Consider the following 17,683-nt stretch of genomic DNA (forward strand, 5'->3'; position numbering starts at 1 on the left):
TGAACGAAACTTTTATAAAGAAACACAAAACTATGTTAGAAATTTTATTGACGATGAAATTTTGATTGTTAAAAGCTCAGCTAGTGAAGCTTCTATTTAGGAGTTAATGATAAAAAAATAAATAATTAACATTTAAATAATTGAATTGATTAATAATATTTAAGAATTAATAAAGAAAACAACATTATTGAATGGATTGTTTATATAAAAATGAGTTTTTTTTTCGTAAAAAAATTAAAAATGCTTCAAATTTTCGAAAATGCCTTCATTAAATTTACAAATTTTCGAAAATGCTTTCATTAAATTTACAAATTTTCGAAAATAATTTCATTTAATTTTCACATTTTCGAAAATAATTTCATTTAATTCTCAAATTTTCGAAAATAATTTCATTAAGTTCTCAATTTTTCGTAAATAATTTCATTTAATTCTCACATTTTAGAAAATAATTTCATTTAGTTCTTAAATGTTCGAAAATAATTTCATTTAATTCTCAAATTTTCGAAAATAATTTCATAAAATTCTCATATTTTCGAAAATAATTTCATTACATTAAAAAAAAATCGAAGAAAATATTTCATTTCATTTTTCGAAAATAATTTCATTAAATCCTCGAACTTTCGAAAATGCTTTCATTAATTATAAAATTTTCGAAAATTTTTACATTGAACTCTTAAATTTTCGAAAATGACGTAAAAGGTAAGCAATTTTTGATTGTTGAATGCAATTTCACCACCAAAACTTCTTTTATTTGTCTCCATTGTCGGTCAAGTCCATATAAACAAAAAAAAAAGCCATAAAAGTCAAACACGTGATTCGTCTTTTTAATTGTTGTAGACATCGTAAAAAACCATCGATGACACAATCAAGTTCAATGTCCGTCGATTATCTTTAGCCTTTCTTTCACCATCGAGACGCGAAATTGATTGATTTCTCCGACATGCGATCAATTAAGGACATTTTTGGGCAATAAAACGTCGGTTTTTTTGGTTGTATGTGGGTTAAGGACGTCTAATATTTAACATTTATTTAAGCAAATTTTTTCACTATTTTTGACATTTTTTCAAACAAATTTCCACAACATTGACACACATTTCTTCTTCTCATAAATTTATTTTTTTCTGCTTCACGTAGTCCTTTAATATGGGGACAGATTGTTCCAATTTCTTATAACATTCCTGCAAAATACACAGTTGGCTTACTGTTTAGAAAGGTAAAAATTCTGTTCTAATTTTTGAATTTGAGGGTTTTTGAATTGAATTTTCATTTTTTTTTTGCTCTTTTAAGATTTCGTGTGTTTGTGTGAGGACTTTTTTGGCTACAAACTACGAAAAATAAAAAATAAATGGGAGACACCGAGAGAGAAAAAGGGAGCACAACAACTAATTTACAACACTTTTGTCTACCATTATCGTTTCCCACGTCTTCAAGTTCTCCTCGCATTTCAGCAGCATGGGTTCCGTTTCGGGAATCAGGCGATTTAGAAGCTTGTAACACGGAATGCAAATGCCCTTGATGAAATCAACTTGGCACGACGCTTGATAATCGGCTCGTGTGCGATCCATCATCGGAATTGGTTTTCTTCCAGCTTCTTTTTCTGCGTCGCCCTGAATGTAAAATTCCTCGAAAATTACTTTGACAGTTTTTTCCTGGATTTCCCAAGGTTTTGCTGATGCCGAAAGATCTAAAAAAACAAAAAAATTAGAGAATTTTTTAGGAAAATTGAAAAAATCTTACCTGCTGAAGTCATTGAAACCGCAGAAATAAGAAGTCGGTGCTCCAGTTTGCTCCATGAGAACGTTTGAGTGTCAACGAGTTCTTCTAATTTGCTTTTGTTGGGGAAGAATAAGGCCAAGTCAGTAGCTAAGATGCAATGTTTCACGAGACTCAGGAGTTGTTTGTATTCCGTACTTGATAATTTGCTGAAAATGTTGTGACCTTCCTGAAATTTCATTGAAAAATAGAAAAATTTGAGGTTAAAAATTTTCTTATATTTAAAATGTGCATTGGGTCAAAATTTTAGAATGTCATTTGGGTAAAAAAATGAAAATGTGCTTTCAGATGAACATTTAATATGATTTTTTAACCAAAAATACAAAAATTGTGAATTGGGAATTTTTAAAATGTATTCTGGGGCGAGATTTTTCAATGTGTATTGGGTCAAACATTAAAAATTTGCTTTGGGATGTAATTCAAAATATATATTAAAACAAAAATTTGAAATTTTTATAATGTGCATTAGGTCAAAAAAATAAAAATGTGCATTGGGTCGAAAATTAAGAATTTGATTTGATACTGCTTTGAAGTCATTTTAAAGACTTTAAAAACAAAAATTCAAAAAATATACATTAGAAGTTTTTGAAATGTGCTTTGGGATCAAAATTTAAAATGCGCAACGGGTCAAAAATTTAAAATTTGCTTTTAAATGATATTTTAAAATTATTTTTAGAAAAAAAATTCATAAAATATGCATGGGGAATTATCATAATGTGCATTGGAACCAATATTAAAATGTGCAATAGGTCAAAAATTTGCTCTGGGATGTAATTCTAAAATGTGTTTTGGAACAAAAATTCATCATATTTGCATTGGGATATTTAGAATGTATTCTGGGGCAAAAATTTTAATTACAAATTCGTTCAAAATTAAGAAATTTCTTTAAAATGATGTTTTAAAATGACTTTTAGAACAAAAATTTAAAATTTGTTCGTTGAAAAATTTTCAAATGTGCTCTGGGACAAAAATTTAAAATGTGTAATGGGCAAAAAATAAGAAATTTGCTCTGGGTCGTAATTTCATTTCACAATTTCACAAATTTTAGAAAATAAAAACCATAAAATATGAATTTAAATTTTTCATAATGTGCATTGGGCAAAAAAAAATTAAAATGTGCATTGGGATTATTTCTTCAATGTACGATTGGAAATTTTTTTTCTACAAACCTGTTGCAAAATCGTCACTGTTTGATTGAAATGATGATGCTCCATTGTGGAAGTACTGTAAATGGCAGAAAGAGGCGATTCGGTATCCAACAAAAATTTATTGGTCTTGCCTCGGTGATCCAAATCGTGACATAAACATCCAACAAAGAGAGCAAGTCGCTAAAAACACAAGAAAAATTTATTAAAAAATTATTTTTTAAGAAAAAAAATTAACAAACCTCATTTTGTCTGAAGATATCCGGAGCTTTTTTGATGATAGTATACATTGTGTTCGCCACCGAGAAGCCATGCCCCCAATTATGATACGGAACTCTTCTGTAATTTTTCTTCACTGTCAACGTAAATCTGATTATCGTCGTTTTATCGAAGCGTTCCAGCCCGAAAAGATCGATAAACATATAAACGGTATGCGCAGCTTTCTCAAAATCCGACAAAACGTACGGACAAAAGAAGAAATTATCAATGTCATCAACTGCTTTTTGGATATCCATCTCCATGCAACGATTCACTTCGTCTTCCGTGCACGAATTGTGATAGCTGAGCACTTCCAAGGCAACTTTGTACTTGTGTTCCGACTTTTTTATCTTGTCAAAGAGCTTCGCGTGGTGCAACGCCAAGCCACAATACACGGCAAACGTTTCAAATGCCTCCTCATCTTCCGTCGTGAACGACCCCGTTAACTTATTGACCATTTGAACGACACCAATTACGACGTCCTTGATGAAAATCGGCATGCAAAGTATCGATTCCGTCTTGTATCCGGTCAATTTATCGATGGAATTGTTAAAACGCGGATCTTGATAAGCATTGACGACATTAACGACCTCGCCTGTTTCTGCCACATAACCGGCGATGCCTTTTCCGATGGGAAAACGGATTTCTTGCGACTTGTCTTGCATCGCATTGTCAGCTCCGACATCAAAAAGTGTCGCATAAACCTCTTGTTTCTTCGTGTCGACGAGAAAAAGTGACGCGCGATCCGCATTTACGAGTCGCTGAGCGAAATTCATGATTTTTGTCATCAAAGTATCCATTGAGACCATGTCTTGGAACATCGAACGAACAACTACGAGCAAGAAATCGTTCAATTTCTTCTGTTTTTCCATCGTTGTGAAGCAATCGGCGTAATGAAGAGCCACACCGCCCCATACAAGGTAACTATAAACCAATTCCTCTTCTTGTTCGAAGAATTTCCACGTGCAACTACGACGCCAGAACTCGACAACGCCAACTAATTTGCCATCCGGGTGCTGAACTGCTTGACACATCAAATGCGCCATTTCTCCTTTTGCCGGTAAGCCATCGGGGAAACGTGGATCTGTGTCTCCTTTGGAAATTCTGACAGGTTGACGTGTTTCGGCGACGTGATACGGGATTAAGGCTTGTTTTCGATCCACTTTTTCGATGATAGTTTTGCCGACTTTTTCTCCCACGTACAGCGAAAGTTGCAAGTCGTCGGGAGAATTGTCGTTTAGGTATAAGCGGAAGCCATCGGCGCCGACAGCTGTTGAAATGCACGCGATGAGTTCCCATAAGACGTGTTTCCCCTTGGAATGGAGACGAATTGACTGTGAAAGTTCTTCCAACATTTGTCGTTTGTCGGAGTAAACGCAGTATGGAGTCATTCTGAAAAGAAAAAAAAAACGGAAATTTAGTCAAAAATTTAAGGGTAAGAGCATATATAATAATTTTGACAGTTAAAAATTGACAAATGTCAAACTATTTTCAGTAAAATTTCAATTTGAAATTATTTTAAAGATTTTCTAAGGTAATTTTTGGTATTAACTTTCCATTTTTATCTTTATAATACTCAAAAATCAAGAATTTATCAAAAAATTTTGACAGCTGTCAAATCTCTTTCTGTCAAAATTTTTGAAACTCAAATTATTTTCAAGCCAATTTTTAATTTTTAAGCAATTTTAAGATTATTTTTAATAAAAATTACATGTTTCTAACCTTAAAAATGCTTTAAAATTCAATTTATGATAAAAATTTTGACAGCTGTCAATTTAACTCTGTTAAATTTTTAAAAAATAAAAAAAAAACTAATAAATTAAGTAGTTTCAAAATTTTAAAATAATTTTTTAGCTTATTTTTTTAAGAATTTTTGTAAAAAAAATTAAAGAAAATGTAAAAAAATTGATTTTTTATCCAAAAATTTGATAGCTGTCAAAATATTTTGACAAATACCTGATTGATGAAATTTCAATCATCAAAAAAAAATTTTTAAGACAAATTTTATTTTTTTATTAATTTTTAAGAAATTTTAAGGTTAATAATGTCAAAAAATAAATTATAAACAAAGTATATTTGACAGCTGTCAATTTGTTTCTGTCAAATTTTTTAACAAGTAAAATATTTTTTTTAACTCTTCAATTGTTAAGAATTTTTTAAGCTATTTTTAAGAACTTTATAGGTTAAAAATTTCAAAAAATTAAATTTGCAGTAAAATATTTGACATTGACAGCTGTCAAAATCTCTAAAAAATGTCTCAAAATTTTGACAACTGAAGTAAAATTTTAAGTTTTTTTAAGACATTTAATATCATAATTTAACATTTTTAGCTTTAAAATTTTTAAAAATAAAAATTTATAAAAAAAAATTTTGACATTTGTCAACTGTCAAAGTTACTCTATATGTTCACTCCCTCAAAAAATTTGCAATTATTACTTATCAATATTTTTATTTTCATTGCTTTCAAGTTCCTTTCGGCTTCCAAGACGCCGTATCACCCATTTTTGTAATTCCTCCAAACCCACATTTTCAATCAAAAAATGTTCCAAAAACTCCGGATGGTGTTTCAAATATTTCCCAACCGAATCCGACGAAATTTCTGCAGAAAAAAAGAATTTAAAAACACTTGAAATCGATTTGTCGTAAATTAAATACCGTCTCCGTTACCTGCCATGTTAATACTGAGTAATACTGTCTGTCGCTCGTAACCAAATAAAATAATTAAACGGGAAAAATTCTTGAGTAATTTTTAGTTAATTGTCAATTTATTGGAACTCCCACAACGAAATGTAAAAGAAAGAGTTTTTTTTTGATGTTTTCCCTTCGACACTTTGCACTGAAATAACTCGAGTGTCCCCTTTTTACTGTCTTGCAAGCAATCAGGCGCGCACACTTGAACGTAATTTTAATTGAATTTCATTTCAATAAGTCGTTAAATTCATTTCGCACGCAATCATCATCAATATCTTTCGTTGTAAGTTGGTAGGTATGGTTGTCCTTTGTTGTTGTTGTTGCGTTTTAACTCTTCGAAGACGTCGTTCGTTGGACTTTACATTACAAATTATTATCTATTATGACGAAGGTGACGGGTTTTTACTGATAAATATCTCTGGAAATTCACTTTTTTTTACTTTTCCTGCGACATTTTTCAATGAAATTCACGAAAAATTCACTTTTTCAATTTTTTCTTCGTTCAAATCGCATTTTAAGTCCATAAAATTAACAATTTTCATTACAAATGTTAGAAATTAATTTTCTGCATGTTCACTTTACATTTTTTTTTTATTACAACGCGCCTCATTGATATTTACACTGCGGCAGATACACAAAATAAATACAAAATTACAATTTTTTTTACGCAGACACGAAAAAAACCGTCGAATTTACTCGAAATTTATGACTATTTCACCTGAAGGCAAGAAAGCGACTGAGGGCCCGTTAAAAATATTGACAAAAATAACGCCAATGATGCATTTTTCGTGTTCGGTTGTTCGGTACGACGCGCAATTGACGCGATCTGACCGACTAAATTAATGTCCAAACAAACACACGAGGCGCGTACACGAAGAAATAATAAAGAATTTTAAAAGAAATATTTACATAGCGCACGAGTCGAGCACTCAAATGCATCGCAAAAGACGAGAAACTCGAATGAGCATAAAATTTTGTGAATGAATTTCTAATGTAAATGTACGATGAACAGCAGAAAAAATAAAAAATTATAAAAAAAAATATTTTAAAAAGATGCTTTTTTATAAAGGGCCCTAAAAAGTTGAAAATAAACGAAAATTTTTAGAAAAATTTAAGTAAAAGAAAAAATATTCGAGTCCAACAGTTTCATTTTAATTACTTCAACTTTTATAAAAAGTTTTGGCCTCTCATGCTTTTTTCTTTTACTTAAATTTTTCTAAAAATTTTCTTTAAAATATTTTTTTTATAATTTTTTATTTTATACTTTTTAGTTCGTTTTTAATAAATAAAAAGCATCTTTTTAAAATGTTTTTTTTTTATAATTTTTTATTTTTTACTTTTTAGTCCCAATGCACAATCTAAAACTTTGTCCCAATGCACATTCTAAAACTTTGTCCCAATGCACATTCTAAAACTTTGTCCCAATGCACATTCTAAAACTTTGTCCCAATGCACATTCTAAAACCTTGTCCCAATGCACATTCTAAAACTTTGTCCCAATGCACATTCTAAAACTTTGTCCCAATGCACAATCTTGTCCCAATGCACATTCTAAAACATTGCCCCAATGCACATTCTAAAACCTTGTCCCAATGCACATTCTAAAACCTTGCCCCAATGCACATTCTGAGTCTCTCTCGGAATTACCAATGAGCCCGCTACCCTAATGCGCTGAAAAGTAACAACGCCATCTGTATCCTCAGTATGTAACTAAAAGCGTGACACGATGACAAACAGACACCATTGGAATTTCAATAAAAAGCATATAAAAACGAAAAATGAGAGAAATTTTTTATTACTTGGCGCGGGACACCTCATAATAAGTATAGAAACAATTTATTTTTTTCGATATAAAATGTAAACAATTGCCACAGCTCGGGTGTTTGGCAAACAATCTATATCTCACACTCTGTTAACGCGAGCACAATCGGCGTTAATGAGCAGTCGACTCGATAAATATTCGCGCGGCGGTAGAGTGTTTACTCAATATTTTTTTTTCTACATTTTCGGTATGAGCTAATGATACAAAGTAATGAATAATAATTAGATTTCAATTAGATGACTGTGATTTTTTTTGGATGAGACTCAAGACAAATATTTGTATTGAACTGAACTGAGTTGCTTATAAATATTTAGGATTTTTTTTTATGAAGAGCTTTGTTTGTTTTTAAAGAGTTTTTCTATTTATGATGATTTTTAAGTCTCAATTAGTCTAAGACATTTCTTTTAGAAATTTATGTGTTTACAAGAGTTTTAATGTCTGTCCGTTACTTATTGTTAATGATGATCGTTAACTTTTAATGTGTTTGTGGTTGTCAACCGAATAATTAGCTAATTATGAATGTTTTTCGATGTTTTTCTATGATTTCAATGCGCATGTGTTCGTATTCTAATGAAATGGTCGTTAGCGTATTCAAAGATTGCTTTCGTTGTACAAAGGCATAAAAAAATTTGTTCTTTATAAGTTTTAGTTTTGAAATTTATCTTTACGACTTTCCATCGTCGAACATTGGGCACGTATAATTGCTCTTTTTATCTCGATAATACTATCGATAATTTCCTTGTTATTAGGAAAAAATATTTTTCTTGTATTTAAATTGATTGGTTTTTAGGTTCATTAGAATCAACTATGGCATTAGAAACAACTTTTGTTTTGGACTTTTTCTAAATTTTGCGTTTTCGATGTACAGGAGCCATTTAAAGATGTTAGCAAAAAAAATTGATGAAAAAAAAAATCCTCTTATTATGAGGGCTCACATACCGATTTTTCAAATTTTTTCAACTTTTGTAGATCACGGTTCTCCAGCTCAAATTGAAGGTTTTGACATTAGAAACAACTTTTGTTTTGGACTTTTTCTAAATTTTGCGTTTCCGATGTACAGGAGCCATTTAAAGATGTTAGCAAAAAAAATTGATGAAAAAAAAATCCTCTTATTATGAGGGCTCACATACCGATTTTTCAAAATTTTTTCAACTTTTGTAGATCACGGTTCTCCAGCTCAAATTGAAGGTTTTGACATTAGAAACAACTTTTGTTTTGGACTTTTTCTAAATTTTGCGTTTCCGATGTACAGGAGCCATTTAAAGATGTTAGCAAAAAAAATTGATGAAAAAAAAATCCTCTTATTATGAGGGCTCACATACCGATTTTTCAAAATTTTTTCAACTTTTGTAGATCACGGTTCTCCAGCTCAAATTGAAGGTTTTGACATTAGAAACAACTTTTGTTTTGGACTTTTTCTAAATTTTGCGTTTCCGATGTACAGGAGCCATTTAAAGATGTTAGCAAAAAAAAATTGATGAAAAAAAAAATCCTCTTATTATGAGGGCTCACATACCGATTTTTCAAATTTTTTTCAACTTTTGTAGATCACGGTTCTCCAGCTCAAATTGAAGGTTTTGACATTAGAAACAACTTTTGTTTTGGACTTTTTCTAAATTTTGCGTTTCCGATGTACAGGAGCCATTTAAAGATGTTAGCAAAAAAAATTGATGAAAAAAAAATCCTCTTATTATGAGGGCTCACATACCGATTTTTCAAAATTTTTTCAACTTTTGTAGATCACGGTTCTCCAGCTCAAATTGAAGGTTTTGACATTAGAAACAACTTTTGTTTTGGACTTTTTCTAAATTTTGCGTTTCCGATGTACAGGAGCCATTTAAAGATGTTAGCAAAAAAAATTGATGAAAAAAAAATCCTCTTATTATGAGGGCTCACATACCGATTTTTCAAAATTTTTTCAACTTTTGTAGATCACGGTTCTCCAGCTCAAATTGAAGGTTTTGACATTAGAAACAACTTTTGTTTTGGACTTTTTCTAAATTTTGCGTTTCCGATGTACAGGAGCCATTTAAAGATGTTAGCAAAAAAAATTGATGAAAAAAAAATCCTCTTATTATGAGGGCTCACATACCGATTTTTCAAAATTTTTTCAACTTTTGTAGATCACGGTTCTCCAGCTCAAATTGAAGGTTTTGACATTAGAAACAACTTTTGTTTTGGACTTTTTCTAAATTTTGCGTTTCCGATGTACAGGAGCCATTTAAAGATGTTAGCAAAAAAAATTGATGAAAAAAAAATCCTCTTATTATGAGGGCTCACATACCGATTTTTCAAAATTTTTTCAACTTTTGTAGATCACGGTTCTCCAGCTCAAATTGAAGGTTTTGACATTAGAAACAACTTTTGTTTTGGACTTTTTCTAAATTTTGCGTTTCCGATGTACAGGAGCCATTTAAAGATGTTAGCAAAAAAAATTGATGAAAAAAAAAAATCCTCTTATTATGAGGGCTTTTGTAGATCACGGTTCTCCAGCTCAAATTGAAGGTTTTGGCATTAGAAACAACTTTTGTTTTGGATTTTTCTAAATTTTGCGTTTTCGATGCAGGAAAAAATGTTAGCAAAAAAAATTGATGAAAAAAAAATCCTCTTATTATGAGGGCTCACATACCGATTTTTCAAAATTTTTTCAACTTTTGTAGATCACGGTTCTCCAGCTCAAATTGAAGGTTTTGACATTAGAAACAACTTTTGTTTTGGACTTTTTCTAAATTTTGCGTTTCCGATGTACAGGAGCCATTTAAAGATGTTAGCAAAAAAAATTGATGAAAAAAAAAATCCTCTTATTATGAGGGCTCACATACCGATTTTTCAAAATTTTTTCAACTTTTGTAGATCACGGTTCTCCAGCTCAAATTGAAGGTTTTGACATTAGAAACAACTTTTGTTTTGGACTTTTTCTAAATTTTGCGTTTCCGATGTACAGGAGCCATTTAAAGATGTTAGCAAAAAAAAATTGATGAAAAAAAAAATTCTTATTATGAGGGCTCAAACAAAAAAATCAGATTTGGAGGTTCAAACTCTGATTTTTTTTGCAAGTAATTTTTTGATCAGTTTAAGCCTAAAATTGAAAAATATTCATTCTAAAGTTGACTTTTGTTCATTTTGCGTTTCAGATGTTTGGAGGTTCAAACTCTGATTTTTTTTGCAAGTCACTTTTTGATAAGTTTTATGCCTAAAATTGAATAAATATTAATTCTAAAGTTGATTTCTGTTCATATTGGGTCGATATTTGACGTAAATATTCATTCTAAAGTTGATTTCTGTTCATATTGGGTCGATATTTGACGAAACAAAAAAATCAGAGTTTGGAGGTTCAAACTCTGATTTTTTTTGCAAGTCATTTTTTGACCAGTTTTAAGCCTAAAATTGAATAAATATTCATTCTAAAGTTGATTTCTGTTCATATTGGGTCGATATTTGACGAAACAAAAAAATCAGAGTTTGGAGGTTCAAACTCTGATTTTTTTTGCAAGTCATTTTTTGACCAGTTTTAAGCCTAAAATTGAATAAATATTAATTCTAAAGTTGATTTCTAATCATTTTGGGTCGATATTTGACGAAACAAAAAAATCAGAGTTTGGAGGTTCAAACTCTGATTTTTTTTGCAAGTCATTTTTTGACCAGTTTTAAGCCTAAAATTGAATAAATATTCATTCTAAAGTTGATTTCTGTTCATATTGGGTCGATATTTGACGAAACAAAAAAATCAGAGTTTGGAGGTTCAAACTCTGATTTTTTTTGCAAGTCATTTTTTGACCAGTTTTAAGCCTAAAATTGAATAAATATTCATTCTAAAGTTGATTTCTGTTCATATTGGGTCGATATTTGACGAAACAAAAAAATCAGAGTTTGGAGGTTCAAACTCTGATTTTTTTTGCAAGTCATTTTTTGACCAGTTTTAAGCCTAAAATTGAATAAATATTCATTCTAAAGTTGATTTCTGTTCATATTGGGTCGATATTTGACGAAACAAAAAAATCAGAGTTTGGAGGTTCAAACTCTGATTTTTTTTGCAAGTCATTTTTTGACCAGTTTTAAGCCTAAAATTGAATAAATATTCATTCTAAAGTTGATTTTTGTTCATATTGGGTCGATATTTGACGAAACAAAAAAATCAGAGTTTGGAGGTTCAAACTCTGATTTTTTTTGCAAGTCATTTTTTGACCAGTTTTAAGCCTAAAATTGAATAAATATTCATTCTAAAGTTGATTTCTGTTCATATTGGGTCGATATTTGACGAAACAAAAAAATCAGAGTTTGGAGGTTCAAACTCTGATTTTTTTTGCAAGTCATTTTTTGACCAGTTTTAAGCCTAAAATTGAATAAATATTCATTCTAAAGTTGATTTCTGTTCATATTGGGTCGATATTTGACGAAACAAAAAAATCAGAGGTTCAAATATTCATTCTAAAGTTGATTTCCTGTTATTATCACAAACCGATTTTTCAAATTTTTTTCAACTTCTAGTTTTAAGCCTAAAGGTTCATTGATTTTTTTTGCAAGTCATTTTTTCAAATAAAATTCATTCAAAAGTTGATTTCTGTTCATATTGGGTCGATATTTGACGAAACAAAAAAATCAGAGTTTGGAGGTTCAAACTCTGATTTTTTTTGCAAGTCATTTTTTGACCAGTTTTAAGCCTAAAATTGAATAAATATTCATTCTAAAGTTGATTTCTGTTCATATTGGGTCGATATTTGACGAAACAAAAAAATCAGAGTTTGGAGGTTCAAACTCTGATTTTTTTTGCAAGTCATTTTTTGATTTTTTTTTGCAAAAGTTGATTTCTGTTCATATTGGGAGTCAAACTTGATTTTTTTTGCAAGTCATTTTTTGACCAGTTTTAAGCCTAAAATTGAATAAATATTCATTCTAAAGTTGATTTCTGTTCATATTGGGTCGATATTTGACGAAACAAAAAAATCAGAGTTTGGAGGTTCAATGAAAAAAAAATTAAGTCAAAATCCTCTTATTATGAGGGCTCACATACCGATTTTTCAAAATTTTTTCAACTTTTGTAGATCACGGTTCTCCAGCTCAAATTGAAGGTTTTGGCATTAGAAACAACTTTTGTTTTGGACTTTTTCTAAATTTTGCGTTTCCGATGTACAGGAGCCATTTAAAGATTCAGTTCATTAATTTATGAACTAAAAATAATTAGAAAATTAAAATCTTACCTGTCAAGCTCCTTCTAAAAATTTATCCATTTGAGCCCTTTTAGTATCCATCCCTGAATTACCTTTCCTTTGTATCCGTCACTGCATTAATTCAGCACATATTATTTGAAATTCGTTTTTAAAAAAGATAAGCTTCTTCCCAACTTCCTTAAAAAATAAATCTTTCCTAATCTCCTTTTCATTCATTAAATATTTCAAGTGCACATAATCTATCAAAATATTTTGACAATTATCAAAACCAAACATTTCTCAGAATGTTAATTGCTGATAACAAATATCGACTGAATAATAACCGAAAATAATAATCAACATTCGATAAGATTGGTCTAAAATTGCCCAAAAAACTATGGATAAGATTATTTATTGCTCTGTCAGTATTAAACGACCATTCATTTAATCAACACGCAGAAAAATTTCCTTCGATGAAATATTTTTTGACATTTTTTCTAATTTTTAGTTTTATCTCAGCGTTTTTAGCTTTGGAATGTTACGTTTGTCCTTCTGATGATCTGTCGTGCGTTTTTGAGCCGACAAAAACTGAAATTTGTGATTCGCCCGATGCAAAGTGTGCAACATGGATTCAACGTGAGTTTCGATTTTTATGAGAAAAAATAAAATTTAAAGAATTTTTTTCAGCTTCAAGTCGAAAAACGGTTCGTGGATGTGTAGATTCAAACACCGAAATATCAGAAATGATCGAAACGTGTCTTTGCGGAACAGATAAATGCAACAATGGGGTATGTCCGAAACAGAGATTGCAATGTTTGAGTTGTGAGGGAGACGAATGCAACTCAAAAGTTGAATTTAGACCTTGTTTATACTACGAACCTGATGATTTGTGTTATGCTGTAGTCGATAGTAAGCTAAAAATTTGAAATTTTCAACGATTTTTAATAAAATTTTATTTTAGACGATGGAAAAACTTACCGTGGATGTCTTTCCGATGCAAAAATCGATACTCCAGGCACTCAAGTTTGTACAAGACTCGGAGATCTTTGTCAAAAAGGGCTTACAAATGATCAACCAAGCACTTCCAGCTTCGAATGTGTCAAATGTGAATCAAATTCTAATGATCCCTCATGTGCAAGTGAAACTAAAACGACTTTTTGTGAGGAAATCCTTCTCGGGCGTAAAGCTGAATGCTATACAATTGCCACAGAAGACAAAATAATTCGAGATTGTTACTCAGGAACTTCAGAAATTGCAAAATGTGACGCCGCACGTGAAAATTGTAAGAAATGTTCGAATACAGGATGCAATAATGAGCCTTTCCGTTCACTTAAATGCCGAAAATGCGAAAGTTGTTCATCCACAAATCCAGAAAATGATGAATTTTGTTACGTTAGCCCTGAAAATGAGCAGAATTTGGCGTGTTATCACAAAGTAGAAGGTAATAAAATATTTTTCAGATTAGATCAAAAATTTTTTTTGATTAAATTGACATAAAAATGACTCACCATTAATTTTTTTGTTTACAAATATTGCAGATGACGTCGTTTCGAAAGGTTGTTTGAGTTCTCTTCCCATAGCGATGCAGGAAAAATGCTTGAAAAACAGCGAGGAATGCAAAATTTGTCGCGAACCTTCGTGCAACTCGAAAAATTCGTTTCAAGAATGTTTTCGTTGCAACTCACAATCCGATCCAAATTGCTCAAAAATGACTTCTGCCATCCTGAGCGTCGTTTGTGAGTCCTATGTCGATAAATGTGCGACCTGGATCGACTCTGAAGGCGTCACTCATCGAGATTGTCAACAATTTGCACCGGAAAATGTCTTTTCCTGCGCCTCGAATCTCTGTAATGGCGAAATTTTTCCCATAAATCGTCTTCAGTGTCATCAATGCGACGGGCTGGAATGTCAAAATGTTGAAAATGATCAAAAAATCACGTGTCAAAATTACGATCCGGAAGATTTGTGTTTTACCGTTGTCGATGACGAGTCAGGAGACACTTTTCGTGGATGTATGTCTGACGTTGGGACTGTTGCTCGTGCCAAATGCGATGAATTACGTGAATTTTGCATCACAGGAGTCGATAATTCTCAACCTGCGTTCTCGGAAACCTTTGAATGTGTGAAATGTCGCACAGATTCTCGTACAAAAGATGATTCCTGTGCTACGGAGACTCAAACGAACTCTTGTGGAGCAATTCCTTTGGGCAGATCTGTGCAATGTTACACCCTCAATGACGGAGATCATCTCGTTCGAGGATGTTACTTTGAAGAAAATGACAAAAAAGAGTGTGATGAAAGTGATTTTTGTGAAAAATGTGACTTGAAAGGATGTAATAACGAGCCTTACCGTACTTTGGAGTGCCGAAAATGCAGTTCCGATGAAAAAACCACGTGTTTGAATAATTTTGGAGAAGAAGATGAATTTGGATTTTGTTTAGTTCCGAAGTTTGGAGATGAAGAACTTGCTTGTTATCGACAAGAAGATGGAGAAATTGTTAGAAGAGGTTGTTTAAATACCATTCGAGAGGAAGTTTTGAAGAAAAGTTGCTCTGAAAATTCAGAAAAATGTAAAATTTGTCAGAGCACGAGATGTAATGACAAAAGTAAGTCTTGAAATTTGTGAAAATTTAACAAAAATTTATAAAATTTTTTTTGAAAAGTTGATTTTCAGAAATGTTACCTTTGTGACTCCAGCAAAAACACGAATTGTGCAACTTTAGCACTTCCTGAGAGTCTTCCAAGGGTCTTGTGTCCTGGATATCATGACTTGTGTGCTGTTTCATTAACAGGAATTGCTGGTAATTTAAATTTCTTAATTTTTTTCGAAATATTTTTCCATTTTAATTGATTTGAAAGAAAATTTCGTTAAAATTCATTCAAAAAATATTTAAAAAAAATTAGAAAAACGAAAAAATACAAAAAATAAGAAAAAAATGCTCAAAAATTTTTAAATTAAGGCCGCTCCAAATGAAATTCAAAAATAAAGTCCGATGCCCCATTTTGAAAGTCGAAAATCCAATGGGGCAAAATAAAAAAAAAGTTAAAATTTATTTACTTTCGTTTTTGGTATATTTTCATAATTTTTCAAGTAAATTTCAAAAAAATTTTTGTAAAATTTTCAATTTTTTCTAATATATTTTATCATAAATTTTCTTCTCTAAAAATATTTTTCATAAAATTATTAATTTTTTTTTTAAATTTTTTTGACAGTTCTTTTTTATGAAATGTTTTTCTTTAATTTTTAATATGATAGGTTAAAATCTAAAATAAGCAAATTTCAATAAATAGTAAAAAAAACATCAAAAATATTATTTAACGAAAATTATAAAATTTTGTCATTTGGTATGAAAATAAATTTAAAATTTTAAAAAATTTTGGAATTTTTGAATTTTTTGGAAAAAAAAATTAAAAAAATTTTATTAATTAAAATTACGAAAAAATTGTTCAAAAATTTTCTAAATTAATTATGAAAAATATAAAAAAAAATATTTTATTAATTAATTTACTGAATTATTAAATAATTTATAAAAAAAGAAAATCTTAAAAATATTTTTTTTTAATATTTATAAAAATTATTAAAAATGAAGAAAATTTTAAATTTTTTTTTTTGAAATTAGAGTTATTTTTTTAAATTACATTAATTTTTTTTTTCATTTTTTTCAGGTCAAGACACCCTCCGCTCCTGTATTTCAAACAAAACACTCGAATGTCCTGAGAGTCATTGCCATTCTTGCACCGAAAACTTCTGCAACAACCAAAAATACCCTGAAACGCGTCAAAAATGTCATCGTTGCACGGAAGAATTCAACCCAGAATGTGCCAACAACCTTCAAACCTCTTCAACTTTCTTGCATTATTGCCCAAAATACGACAAAGAACGCGGCGATATTTGTTTCGGCTTCATTGACAACTCAACAGGACTCATGATTCGCGGTTGTCGCTCCGACTTTGAACTTTTTGAGAAATGTCAGACACGCGGAGAAGCCTGTGTCGAGTGTAACGTCTCCGAAGGTTGCAATAATGGCGAAAAATTCCGCAATCCAACACTTTCTTGCATCAATTGTGAGCCCAGCAACCTTTTAGGCAACTGTCAATGGGGAGTTTTGGCTGACAAAGCAACTAGTTGTAAGGAAAAAGTGCCTTACGGAGAGACAGAAAAATGTTTCACGACTGAATACGGAAGTGACGTCGCCCGAAGAGGATGTTTGAATGATTTTCCTGCCATTTGTGAGGATCCGAATGTCACAAATTGCACAATTTGCAACTCGAAAGGGTGCAATAATGAAAATATCGTGCGACAAGAATGCATTGTTTGTGACTCAAATGTCGATTTGACATGCAGAAATGGCGGAAATGGCACAACGGAGGTTTGTACGACAGAAATTCAAGAGTTTAGTGAGAGATGGTGTTATACGATGGTTGATTTTGAAACTGATCGTGTCACGAGAGGATGTTTTATGCATCTAACTGAGGAGCAGAAGGCACGGTGTGAAGATCAAAATGATAAATCTTGTCAATTGTGTCACGATTGGGGTTGTAATAACCGGAAAGCATCAAATTCTGGAAGAAAGAGGACTTTTTCGTCGATTTTGATGCTTTTATCAGTCGTAATTCTCAGATTTTCGCTATAAAATCATAATTTAATACAAAATTTATAAATTTTAAATCTAAAATGTGCATTGGGAATTTTTCGAAATGTGCACTGGGTTGAAAATTCAGAATATGCTTTAGGTCAAAGGTTGAAAATGTGCAATGGAATGACAATTTTGACCTAATTTTAACACAAAATTTCAAGAAATGTGCTTTGGGAAGTTTTAAAATGTGTACTGGGTTAAAAACTCAAA

At 31.0% G+C, this 17,683-nt stretch overlaps 1 protein-coding gene across 2 annotated transcripts; it reads right to left on the reverse strand.

The window, feature by feature from the left end:
* Positions 1 to 1,002: 1,002 nt before the first annotated feature.
* On the reverse strand, positions 1,003 to 6,481 carry LOC134830547 (probable 3',5'-cyclic phosphodiesterase pde-5). 2 transcript variants are annotated; one of them, XM_063844063.1, is made up of 7 exons: positions 5,844 to 6,481; positions 5,613 to 5,775; positions 3,161 to 4,568; positions 2,943 to 3,101; positions 1,738 to 1,942; positions 1,407 to 1,684; positions 1,003 to 1,178 (listed from the first exon to the last, which is right to left on the reverse strand). In XM_063844063.1, exons 1-7 carry the CDS (start codon positions 5,848 to 5,850, stop codon positions 1,104 to 1,106), a joined length of 2,295 nt encoding a protein of 764 aa, XP_063700133.1. In that variant the 5' UTR covers positions 5,851 to 6,481; the 3' UTR covers positions 1,003 to 1,103. The 2 variants fall into 2 exon arrangements, with proteins under 2 accessions (XP_063700133.1, XP_063700132.1); XM_063844062.1 differs by having other exon boundaries at positions 5,832 to 6,481.
* Positions 6,482 to 17,683: the final 11,202 nt, after the last annotated feature.

The sequence above is a fragment of the Culicoides brevitarsis genome, chromosome 2 (assembly GCF_036172545.1).
Source record: "Culicoides brevitarsis isolate CSIRO-B50_1 chromosome 2, AGI_CSIRO_Cbre_v1, whole genome shotgun sequence".
Lineage (NCBI taxonomy): Eukaryota > Metazoa > Arthropoda > Insecta > Diptera > Ceratopogonidae > Culicoides > Culicoides brevitarsis.

Coding starts and splice junctions, on each gene's coding strand:
- LOC134830547 (XM_063844062.1), bottom strand. Junction 4,569..5,612: donor GAAAATAAAAATATTGATAA/GTAATAATTGCA, acceptor TTTTCTTTTCAG/AATGACTCCATACTGCGTTT. Junction 3,102..3,160: donor ATATCTTCAGACAAAATGAG/GTTTGTTAATTT, acceptor TTGTGTTTTTAG/CGACTTGCTCTCTTTGTTGG.